General features: G+C 45.6%; 1 protein-coding gene across 2 annotated transcripts; it reads right to left on the bottom strand.

Moving 5' to 3' along the window:
- Positions 1-2296: 2296 nt before the first annotated feature.
- ccnb3 (cyclin B3) lies at positions 2297-10503 on the bottom strand. 2 transcript variants are annotated; one of them, XM_086024170.1, is made up of 13 exons: positions 9809-10503; positions 7819-8548; positions 7588-7670; positions 7375-7476; positions 6507-6616; positions 6299-6431; positions 6121-6219; positions 5747-5839; positions 5542-5679; positions 5141-5296; positions 3359-3508; positions 3149-3279; positions 2297-2603 (listed from the first exon to the last, which is right to left on the bottom strand). In XM_086024170.1, the coding sequence occupies exons 3-13, from the start codon at positions 7663-7665 to the stop codon at positions 2528-2530; spliced, it is 1266 nt and encodes a 421-aa protein (XP_085880296.1). In that variant the 5' UTR covers positions 7666-7670; positions 7819-8548; positions 9809-10503; the 3' UTR covers positions 2297-2527. The 2 variants fall into 2 exon arrangements, with proteins under 2 accessions (XP_085880296.1, XP_085880295.1); XM_086024169.1 differs by lacking the exon at positions 9809-10503 and having other exon boundaries at positions 7819-8848.
- Positions 10504-12176: the final 1673 nt, after the last annotated feature.

Below are 12176 nucleotides of genomic sequence, written 5' to 3'. Positions count from 1 at the left end.
GGATTTTCTCTCACAGCTGCTGGAAAAACACGCACGTAATTTTACGTGCTCGCTTCCCTTTGTGGGAAACTCGAGAAAAAACTGTTTTCAATTTTAGAACCTTCCATCGTAAAATATAGCCCATAACAACTTATCGCTCTCATCTGTTACTGCACCTGCGGTTTTCAAGACTGCTGTTACTCAAGCCTGACTCAAACGACCTAACCTCGACCGCGAGAGTCTTGGTAACTATAGGCCGGTGTCAAAACTCATTTATCTTGAAAATTCTTCAAAACTTTGGAGCACAGCATCTTATTGATTACATGGCCTCAAGTTATCTTGGAACTTTTCAGTCCAGGTTTTCAAGGCCGAGCACGTACTGAGACACGGCCCTTGCAAATGTGACTAATCTTTTATTCGTTACGGATTCCAACACTTCATTATTATTGTTGTTTCGTGACAAACGCCTTTGATCCCTCCGATCATAACATAATACCTCAAAATGTGCATTGCTGTTTCAGGCACAGCACTTTCTTGGTTTAGATCTATCTCTCAGAGAGGCCATACTGTGTAATCCTTGGCTAGGTTTTGATACTTGCTCATAAACGATAACATGGCTTAGTACCTTCCTGTCCTTTCCGATTTAATGGTACCGTACAGTCCATCCTGAATTATTTGTTCCTGGCATGCTCATGTTTTGGTCATTGAGAGAGCCAAGAGAAGTCTGCAAGTTGTAGACCATTCTCTATTCGGGAAGGCCCTACCTGCAGAAATTACAGCTGCTACATCGGTAGAAATGTTTAAATCGCCTTTTATGACTCATTTTTATACTCTCGTTTTAAGACTTATTTTTATACTCTTGCATTTCGTTAAACCACACGGAGGCCTGTTTTACTGCCGCTTCTCCCCTGTTGCTGTTCGGATTGTGCTTTATGTGCGCTTGCTTGCTGACGCGGCTAAACATTATCCTCCCACAGTACGGATCCTCGCCTCTAAAGTAACTACTCCTCGCCTCCGTGGCGGCAAATAAGACACACTTCTAATAATCCTTGTTATGGCTAAAGGCGGACGAGGAGTAGTGAAGCGTGCGACTCACCAAGCAAGAAAGATCGCAAAGGTAATGTGAAAGAGTGCTTTGGTGTAGCGACACTTTTCACACGTCTGGTTAGAACCGCATGAAGGCGGAGAGCAACCAGCTATGAACAGCAAATTAATAGGCTCATCATCAAGTGTCAACCTTCTTGAAACAGAGTTACTTCTTGGAAACTGATTAATGCGACAGGGTGCCAGTTTGATCCATACTTCTTAAGTAGCGAAATTGCTCAAAGGTTTTTTAGGTGTAAAGCATACCCTCATTATTTCTCCGCTAGGGTTTCTCCACAGACGCTTTGATTTGCTTATGCACTGCTGACCTTTGACCTATATTCGTTTTTCTTCAAATATTATCAAATTTACACCAATGCAAGTATGATTTTAACAAGAATAGCAATAGAAAAAGATTTAATACAGCTTACTGGTAAATTGATTTTTTTTTTTTTAGGAGTAATAACATAAAAAAACTGTGAGCTATTCTTAGAAGAGGCCCGCAGGCTACTCAAGTAGTCACTGGGGGCTACCTGGTGCCCACAGGCACCACTTTGGTGACCCTTGGCAGAGAGAATACAACCGCAAACAGATATACAGTAAGCACACGCATCCCAAGCCAGAAGTGAATCAGATACATCAGCATATGTTTTACTTAATTTACCCTGAAAATACACTTTAGACGTGTTCTATTTGCGATATGCAGTATTGACAAAATAAGCTATATGTTGTCAACCTCTTCGTTTGGCAAAGTTTCATAGTCACAGTGTCAAATTTGCAAATCAACGAAAACATTTGGCTGTACACTGGACGATGTACGTTTTTCTTTGAATCCCCAAGGCCATTCGAAGCAGAAGACGTAAAGACAGCGGTTCATGTTGAGGAAATAACTTGCTTTTCATATAAATATTGTATGTATGACTGCACGGTTTACATCTTTATTGGCATTTAAAAACCTTGAAAAATGACCGCCTCTCTCATGCAGCATCTTTAGTGTTCTTTCATTGTTTGGGTAATACGTTTGGATGGTATGATGTCATTTTCTGTCATGTTCGTAAATGTTGCCACTCGAATGTACATGCGACGTCATGGTCAAAAGACATCGAATGAAGCCCCTTGAGGCTGATTAGAACCTCACGATGACGAGACCAGCTCGCTGGACCAGCTGGTCTGCTACTGCCCTCTAGTGGCTTAATCGTTCGTTACCACAAAAGTCCAACCTAAATTGACAGTGTGAAACTCTTAAAAGATACGTCTTTATTTTAAACGTTGGCAAATGTTAATACATATGGGTCATTATAAAAATAACAGACAAAATTACACTTGCCAATTAACTTTTTTTTTTTCAACATTAACACTAAAATGTTTAAGAACCTGAACACGTTTTGCAACAGCAAATAAAATAAACAATGTGTATAAATATTTAACATTAACTATTTACAACTGCATCTGAGTGAACTTTTGGTCACTTTTCAGGTGATAAAGTCTTCTCCAAAACTTCGTAGTCCACTAGTGGCAGGGAAGCAACTTGGAAAAACACCCTGAGAAGTTGAACAGAACACAAATCAGTGGGAAAACATCCATGATTGGCAATGTGAATTAGGAGGGGGAAAAAAAATGGCTGTGTTGGGAAGAATTCCCTCGTTCCCTCCTTTTTTTTTTCAAAGGGTAAACAGCACAGTTGAATTGCCAGTTAAAAAAAAAAAAAAAAAAGGCAAGCATTTAAAGACCGAAAATCAAACAATAGCACGGAAACTGAAATGTTTGTTTTGTGTAATAGTGCAACTAGGGGTGTAACAAAAAACAATTTCAACTGGAAAATCACCAGTTTTGATTTAAAAGATGGAAGTGAATCACACATCACCCGAATTGTTTAAAAAAAAAAAAAACACACACACAACGGAATGTGCTAACAAGATCACAATCTGTGATTATTTGAACAAGTATGAGAACCTAATTAAAACGCATTTAAGGATATTTGATCTTCCCTACTTTGAACGATGCGTCGAGGGCCGGCTGGGTTCACCTGACCTCGACTCCCAACACAGCCGCGGCGACGCGGAACGAGTCAAATTCCACAACTTACTCGTGGGAGTATTTGCCGCGAACCGCCTTCAGCTCGCTGCTGGGAGGCTGCGCCACCAGCGAGTAAAGCTTCCGGACGACGGGCGCCACCTCGGAAATCCCGTAGCCGCTGTGGAACTGCAGGATGGGCGGCTGCGAGGACAAAAAAAAAAACGAGGGCGAGAATGACAAGACGAAATGCGTTTGGCGATGCGTCGCCGCAAATGCGTACCCATCCTGGCAGGTGTTTAGTGCACAGGGCTAGCAGCAGGCAGGCGGCCGCCAGCAGCGAGCTTCGCTCCAGCGCCAGCTCCACGTCCATCAGGCTCAGCTCGCAGAAGTAGCGCGCCAACGTCAGCGTGTCCATGCCCACGCCGGCGCACTGCGCACGCACACACGGGACAACAAACGCATAAGCCGTTTGCGAGGCAGGCACTCTTGCCATTGGCTACAGTGGAAATCCCCAAAACGACTACAAATGTTTGTCTTTCAACCTCAAAGCATTTTTTTTAAAAATATTGTTCTCTTTCAACCATTATTGATACTGCTTATTGATTGTCATTGGGTGAGGGAATAACAGAATACAAAAGATTACGGCACAGCGCCATGCTATACAAACATGGAGCATTCTTTCTTAAAACATGACATTCACGGCAATTTAGTCGGATCGCTTCTCCATGCGTTTATAAAGCACATTTTACATAGAACAATTAAATTGATAAAAGAAAAAATGAACTAAAACAAATATCCAGTGGAGGTTTTTGCAGTGCTTCGTACTATGTCCCATTCGCTGATGGGTTAGCAACGAAAATGGAGCGATAAGAGAAGCCTCAAAGACACCAAGATTGGTCTGCTTACTGTCACTTTAAGAGCATCGCTTGCCAAGCCTCTGCTGTGTGACAACGCACGCAAATATGGAACGGCCATCACCCACCAATGTTTTTTTTCTTTAAAGGGGAAATAACCCCCCCGAAAAAGATTCAATAATACGTTCTATGCGCCTTCACTTAATATTGTGTTTGTGTAATATGAGTTAAGCAGCAAAATCCACCCGTTTTTAGCCATCTCAGGGGGCAGCCATTTTGTCACTTTTGTCGACTGAAAATGATATCACAGTTGCTCAGGGCCCCGGTAACGACCAATAACGGCTCACCTGTTTTGTAAATGTGAGCCATTTGTCATTTTCAGTCGACAGAAAGCAGCAAAATGGCCGCCCCCTGAGATGAACAAAAACGGTTGGATTTTACTCTTTAGCTAATATTCCACAAATACAATGTTAATCAGAATGCCGTGTTTAGAAATCCTTTTTAGGGGCTGACTTCCCCTTTAACTTTTATGTCATTCGAAGCAGACACGTGTTTACCAGAACTCTACAAGGTTGTCGCTACACGTGTCGGTTCTCTGATAGAAAACAATACCACCGACACGCATACAGACGTCTGAACTTTGTCCAGTGACTAAGCTCATCTTGACGGCGCAATGTGGACGAGGACCCCACAAGCAAAAGACACCGCATTCACAAAAGTAGTCGAGTTCACACACGGCAACGGAGCTCTGTGAGCATTTGGAAACAATGTTTCGGCAGTGGAAGATAAGAATACGGAACACGTTGCCCCCAGGAACAATGTCGACTCGCTAGCATGGGCTGTATGGTGCAAACACTTCAGCTGCGAATACAATGAAAAATAAATGTTGATATTGAAGGGAATGGTAAGATATTTTAGATTGATAAATTAACAAAAGGGCGAAATTACACAACTTTATGAAAACGAAAATTTGAATGCAAACCAAACGTAGTGCCGTGGCCAGTTTTGCAATAGCAGATCTGATCCTAATATTGAAGAGTGGAGAAAAGGGGGGAAAAAAAAAAAAAAGATTTTCCCATATTTGTGAGAGATTTTTTTTTTTAATCTCTCACAAATATGGGAACAACTATTTTTTAAAAATAAATAAAATTTCCATGGAGTCTTTTGGCCAAATGAAAACGCAAAGCAGGAAGACTGTCGGGCCGTACCTTGGCATAGCGACGGAGGAAGTGGTAGGCGACGGGGATGCCGATGTCGAAGGAGAGCGCTTGCAGGATGCGGGCCTCCATGGACAGAAGCTCCTGTCTGGTGTACGCGTCGTCACAAATATAAAGGAAGTTGTCCACGCATGGCGGGTCGCGCTCCTGCAAAAGACACGGCCGTCACCGGCTGGCTCTTGACACCTTAGCACGATTACGTGATCGCCTCAAAATGATTGCGCTCACGTCTGTTTATTAGCAGGGATGAACCTCACAAGTCTCTCGGTTGGTGAACATGGTTGTTAGTGGCGTTACGCCTGAGGGGGTCCGTGGACCCAAAACTTTGAGAAGCCCTACATATGTTTGGCTGCCACTCATCAGCACTAAAAAGGAACCCACGCAATGCGTACCTCGAACTTGGAGGCCAGCAGCATGGCGGTGGAGCCCACCAGCTGCAGCGCGTCGCGCTGGATGGGAATCCGCGCCAGGAAGTGGTCCGTCAGCTTCACGGCCAGGTACAGAGTCTCGTGGTATAACTCGAAGTTCTCCTGGGAGAGTTGGGGGGAGCGTTAGAGGGGGCGCACGCCGCCATCGTCCGGCGACGACGGGGCTCACCTGCACTTCCACCAGCCAGTCGACCAGGATGGCGCGCATCCTGGGGTTGATGTTGGGCTGCTCGCACATGTAGTCGTGCAGCACAAACTTCTCCTGAAAACAAGGGACGAGAACAAAATCGGTGGCGGGAAACGACGCCGGGTCCGCCCGTTTCGCCGACACAACAACGGCAGCGCTGTAAAGACAGCGTGGGGGAAATCCCGCGTAGGGCCCCTTGCTAGCTGTCGCGTGCCCCGAGAGATGGACAAAATTTGCCGAGAATCAACAACAAATGGACATCCTTACAGACATGGCGCTACAATCCAAGTCAAGATTGATTTTTGGGGCTTGCTTTGCCGAGTCCTGATCGCACGGCACACCGGCGGCGGTCTCACCTCTCGACTTTTGAGGTAGTCAAAGATGTCCTTGGCGTACTCGGGGCACATGAAGCAGTCGTCGCGGCTCTCGGAGTCCACGTCAAACTCGTCCGGAATCTGTAGCGGTGAAGCCAACAGTGACACACTCCCCTGGCTGGGGTGGGGGAATGAGGGCAAGAACGGGAGGGGGTCTTACCTGTGGCCTAAGGAGGTGTGGCTGCACGTGGCCGACAGCAGGCTCTTCCGTTGGAGCCGCCTCCGCTTCCTCGTCCTCTTCTGCCTCTTCATCATTTTCAAATGATTTTCCATCAGTGCTCTCAGAGGACGACCTGCACAATGTCAAACAAGCGGCTGGCAACGGTACGAGGAAAACGGCGGGAGGATATCAAAGATAAAGACTCTACTTTTGCTGCTCGGCTTGACTCTTTTCTGACAGCGAGGATGCGCTCGTTTTCTTCACCTGCTGATGCTTCTTTTTCTTCCTGCCTGGGAAGCTGATGTGGACTTTGTGAGCCTGCAAAGCACAAAGCAGCTGAGTGCACCGATTCCCAAACTCTGCGAGGGAAAACTATAACGTCTCATATAATGGCTCAGCGAACGATCATTTCTGTAGTAGAACCGACGCGTATTTTTCCATTTATCTATGCTAGCAACATGTAGCGGCAGGCAGAAGAATGAACTTTTCCTCCACTAGATGGCAGAAGGTGCCATTTGTACAAAAGAATAAGTGGGTTCAACTAAACATGCACATATTTCACATCAAGTCCGTTTGGGAAACGAGGTCATCATTACTTCCGGATGCATCGAGCACTTTTTGTGAGTTTCTTCAAATGTGAAATTGCAATTCTCAACATGAACGTGCGGAACATGAGCGCCCTCTAGTAGAATGCCAAAGAATCACTAAGTAGATCCACCCATTGTCCAAACCGCTTATCAGTTCAGTTGTATTTAACCTTTACATTAAAAAAAGGTCTGCATTTAACCTTTAAAAAGTTTGTTTAAAACTTTTATTTAGGTACTTTTTGGGCCTTTATATGCAATATATTTTGTTTTACGTATTAGGTTATTTTTTTGTTTTTTTTTACTAGATTGGCTCCAGGTCAGTGTAACGCTAATGCAGATATGCGGTACACAAAGTGGATGAACCTCAAAATGTTACATTTGATTTCCAATAAAGTGAAACATAAAACCTCCAGTGAATTTTTTTAAACACTTTTATGTTGTGCATGATGGCGGTAGTACATTTTGGAGGTGAAACTATACGATGCTCACATTGGTCATATCGACGAGAGCCGTCCTCTTCTTGAGCTTGGGGGCTCCGTGGCTAGGCGAAGTGGACCTCTTGGAATTTGGAACTTCTTGCTCCTCCTGCTGCTGTTGGAAAACCACCGAGGACCATTGAGCGAGGTGCGGGGGAGTTGTGCGAGCTCGCTCACATGAGTACGCACAGTCTATTTGTCGTGTGTGGACTTTTTTTTTATTTACCTTCTTGTCGCAATTGACCCTATCGGGAACCTTGCGGCCGGCGGCGACAGGAGCTCTCCTACCTCTCACAGTAGGCATGGCACCTGCACAAAACAGCGTACAGATCCAGGGGAAAGAAACGAGCCAAAGGCCTCCAAAGTGGAGCAATATGGGATCGACTGGCGGCAACACGCGCGTCTGTGTTCTCGTTTGCACTCAAAACATCAACATGAGCGTCTCGGTGACGGTTACCTTCAGTGATGATCGCCGCAAGTGGAGCGCTTGGGAAACGACGGAGTACGCTTGCTTGAGGAAGATTTGCAATTGTTGTTTTGCAGCCGTTTTCGATCAAAGTGTTTTCGTAGACTCAAATCTCGCTGCGGCTTTCCAATTGGCTGGAATTAAAGCCGCCCGAGCCAATCAGCGAGCTCCCGTCGATGCAGCTTTGAAGGGTTGCTCGTTTTGTTTCATAACCGCTCCCAAGAGGGGCGAGAAGCGGTCGTACCGCTTTCAAAGCCGAACATTAAACGACACAGCAGGTTAGTACCACTCAGTATGTTAGTAAACGATCGTTAAATTAGTCGCAATGGAGACGTGTTTGGAACAAAAATAAAAGCAACGTTTGTTTCATCGTAAATGCGTCGTCGAGCTCTGCGGGATATTACGGGTTGTTTTCCAAACGCACATAAGGCCATAGCTCTGAAAACAGCCAATAGGAATTTATTTAGGTTTTAGCATGTGACCAACGAAAGATGCTCTTTGTAAGATGGCATTTTTTTAACAAGTTATGTAGAAAAAAAAAACTTTTGAACAAGCCAAATGATAGCTAAAAACTATGCCGTTCCTTTCCTTGCGACCACCTTGATCTTCACTCCACTGTCTGCATGTTAGCGCCGGTTAGCGTGAGGCGCTTGGTGCCGACGTCATTTTGCGAAGATGCCAATTAAAAATGACGTCACGCGATTGCCGTCTTCTGTACTTCCTATTGAACAAAACAAGGCAAAATAAAAGGAAGCATAAAAACGTACAAATACAACAAACGATACCAGGTGATGTACATTACACATACACAAAAAATAAAATAACACAATCACAAATATTCCCCCTTGACGTTGTTTCAACTTTAAAACGGTTTGAGATGACAGAGATTGCCAAGATTGAAATCTCCTATGACCAGAGGGAGCCAGAATCAAAGCTGTCATCAAAGCTTACTTGATTGGGGAATTTGGCAAATTTCATTACAGTATTAAAACAGTCCAAAATAAGTCAGCGACTCAGCAAAATGGTCGTTGAGCTTCTTGACATTACATACATGTCAAGAAGCTCAACGACCGATCAGCGCTTTTTTGATTTGTGCTCGCCTGTGGAAACTCCTTGATGTTCCATCCTCGCTCCTCAATGACAATTTAGATAATCCTCGGCATGAGAACAACTTGCGGCACATGCAGCGACTTGAGATCACCACACACACAATTGCATTTGCATTCATTCATATGCATTTTTTTTTTTTTTTGCAAGACTCGCACGAGCTGCACCAAAAAAACACAACATGAAGCCTCCTGCTTGTTCAGCACACTTGCAACCATCGGGAGGCATAGGTCGCAAGTCCGCTGTGAACTTTGCGTCTATTTGCGGAAATTGTCCCCGCTCGCTGGTGCTCATGAAGTGCAGAGCGACTCCATCAAAGTGGAGGAGTTCTGCACAACATGACACTTGAGTCGAGTGTTACTACAGTACTTGTAAACATCACACGTGTCCCTGTAATTGTTCCAAAAAGGCCTTGCAGGTCAGAGGGGTCAGGACGGCACAAATACAATGCATATAGCACTCGCTTTCTTTCTGTCTTTCAAGTGTATTAACACGCACACACAAAGTTTGTGTGCGCGCTTCCTGTTAATGGCTCAGGAAGTGAGCGTCGCGGTTTGTTTTAACACTCGTTGACTCATCAAGGGCCGTGCGAGCAGTGAGAGCAACCTTCCGGTGAGTGGGATTTGTCTATTTGGGTTTTTCTGTCCTCCAAATAATCTTTTTGGAGAACGTGTGTGCGTGTGTGTGAAATGGACAGACTAAAGTGGAGATGCCCCGGCCCACACAAAAATCCACCCTCCTGTTTGTATTCATCAGGTCTTCGGGGCATACTGTATATTGTTTTTTACCATCATTAATGGGGACCAAAAACCAGGTCAAGGTAAGGGAAAATGTTTATGATGAGCAGCTATGGCGTATGCGGTGTGGCCTTCACCTCAGCCCCTCGGTTTTTCCATGTGCGCTTGATGAGCAATAATGTGGTCTGCTTCTGCTGTTTGGGAAGATGCTTTGGAGTGATGAAACAAGTCAGCTTCCTGTTTGGGCCGTGTGTGGACAAGCTGCGGTGGGAAGGCTCCAGTTGCACTTTGTAGTCATTAAAGGAAAACATTAAAGGAATTTAGGAGGTGACCTAAAAAATAGAATCCAACACACAAGTGTATTCGAGCACAGTCGTTGGAGGGGAGGCCAGTCAGGCCACCAAATCAAATTCTGCCTCGGGCCGGCACTGGCCACATTTGTCACATCAGTCCTACCTGGAGACATACACACGACGTGCTTGACACACACGTGGTGTGATTGACACTGTTTCCATGTCGACAGGAAACCGCGATGAAGGCCTTGACTGAAAATCCCAATAGGGTCGCCGGACACGTGAAGGAATCACAGCTCCAGTCCAATTCACCCGCGTGCGGACCGGAAGCTGCCGTGGAGACTTTCGCAGACTGCCTGGCCCGTGATGTCATCGGCTTGCTCTTGCATGCCAAAAGCAGCCGAGGCGGAGACCAAGAGAGTGACCGAGACCGAGTTGGTGCGCTCGCCCGTCAGATGGCCGAAAGCGTCATCACTTCCTCTCTTCACCGAGCATAAATTGTATAAACCGACACCTGACGTCAGTTACGTGTTTCACATAGCAAATAAAGTTCATCCAGATTGTATAAAGCGGAGGCTCCAAATATGTTTTTACAATAGGTCAAACTGTCCACCAGGTGGCAGCAGAGGAGAACTCAATGGAAACGTTGATTTGAGGCTAAATGCACGTGGAAATGTATTGGGGGGCGGGGCTTTTGCTGGGATAAAGTAAAAACAAGAAAAGAAACTGTGGACAGCCATCTGCATCATTGTTATTGTTGATTGAAAGCAAACCGGTCCACACTGTCACTGAATCCACTGCTTTGAGGGGACATTTGAGTGTTTGTATGTTGTATTTGTTGCAGGCTGAACAAGTGCGAAGCCTCCCTGGAGCACTGAGCTTCCCGCCTGCACGCCAATGACTTTTTAGAGCTAAAGCGACCAAATGGTCTCGTAACTTACCAGCAGCAGTCGAGCCTCGGGTCTTGTGATGGTTAAGATTGTGCGTCCGCCGGCCACGCTGCTTTGCAAGTTCCGACACGTTTTACAGGGAATGCGTGCAGAAAAGATGCCAGGCAAAGATGGACTGAAAGGAGGCTGAAGACAAGGACGGTCAAATAGGTGGACTGACACACATGCACATTTGGAAAGTGCAAGCACACGTATACATTTTGAAAACGGTGACCGAGCCCTCAGTTACAAAAACAAAAATATTTGTGTATTGTTACTGCTCCACAGGAAACACACCACACCCAAACACAAGCAGGGGTCTGTTGTAGTACTGAGACTGACCTGCGAGGGGCAGCATGCTGACGCAAAGTACAAAGAAGACGACAAAGCAGCTAACTGTTAGCTTATGCGGTGACTCCATTGCCGTGAATAACTTCATGAACATGTACAAATAGTCTACAAGCTTCCTGATTTAATCATTGTCTTTCGCACCACAATCACAAGAGTCCGAGGTTCAGCCCCACTCGACGTTGACGCATGTAAAAATATTGCCATCGTAAAAATTTGAACAGGTTTAACATACGGTCAAGGAGGGGAAAATATCTTAACACTATGTGACAATCATTCAGGATCATGTTTGGAGATGGGCCTTTGCTGAAATTAATCGGAAATGCTCCAATCCGCTACGATTATCTCGCGTAGCGCTTCAGTGGCCTAAGATCGTCAGCGCAGAAGCCGGGGGAGGCTATCCTTTGAGTCAGACCAGGTTAAGGCCGACGAAAAGTTGTGCCGCTAAAGTAAGCTTGCTTGGATTTAGAGACACAAGTAGTTCCATTGCCTTTTCTGGTCAGACTGAAACATTACGGACGCATGGCAAAAGGACAGCGATGGGGATGAGTCATTGTTTTGATGACAAACTAAAAGACTTGACACCCAACTCGGACTCATCTTCTGCCTTTATGTAGATGAGATACTAGCGTAATAAGCCGACTTGCTCCGGGGCATGACTTGTCCGGGACAAGGTGACCTGCTTGAGGCTTGAAGGTTTAAGACTTGATTCCATCTCTGGGAGTCAACATGTTTTCTCCATCCTGACCAGAGAGCACCTGAGGCGTCGTCGCAGGTGCTGAGCGCGGTCTTGTTGAGTGTGTCTGCGGTCCGGCGTGCGACCTTGCAGACTCCAAACACACACTCGCTGCACTTTCCCCACCACTCGCCATCCAAAACATCATCAGCGTCTGCAATATGTTTTTGGCTCAGCTCGCCTGGCCTCTCTCCGCTGA

Source organism: Filicampus tigris, chromosome 2 (genome assembly GCF_054856515.1).
Source record: "Filicampus tigris isolate MCC_2025a chromosome 2, RoL_Ftig_1.0, whole genome shotgun sequence".
In the NCBI taxonomy this organism is placed as follows: Eukaryota; Metazoa; Chordata; class Actinopteri; order Syngnathiformes; family Syngnathidae; genus Filicampus; species Filicampus tigris.
The sequence above is the reverse complement of the archived record's forward strand: the minus strand, read 5'-3'. Positions and strand labels throughout refer to the sequence as shown.

Bases quoted from the DNA above. Each gene is read 5' to 3' on its own strand.
- ccnb3 (XM_086024170.1), bottom strand. From the start codon at position 7,665: ATGCCTACTGTGAGAGGTAGGAGAGCTCCTGTCGCCGCCGGCCGCAAG. The intron at 6,432-6,506 runs GTAGAGTCTTTA...GACATTGTGCAG, and splicing joins AGTCAAGCCGAGCAGCAAAA to GTCGTCCTCTGAGAGCACTG. The intron at 5,840-6,120 runs GTGAGACCGCCG...CCTTGTTTTCAG, and splicing joins ACTACCTCAAAAGTCGAGAG to GAGAAGTTTGTGCTGCACGA.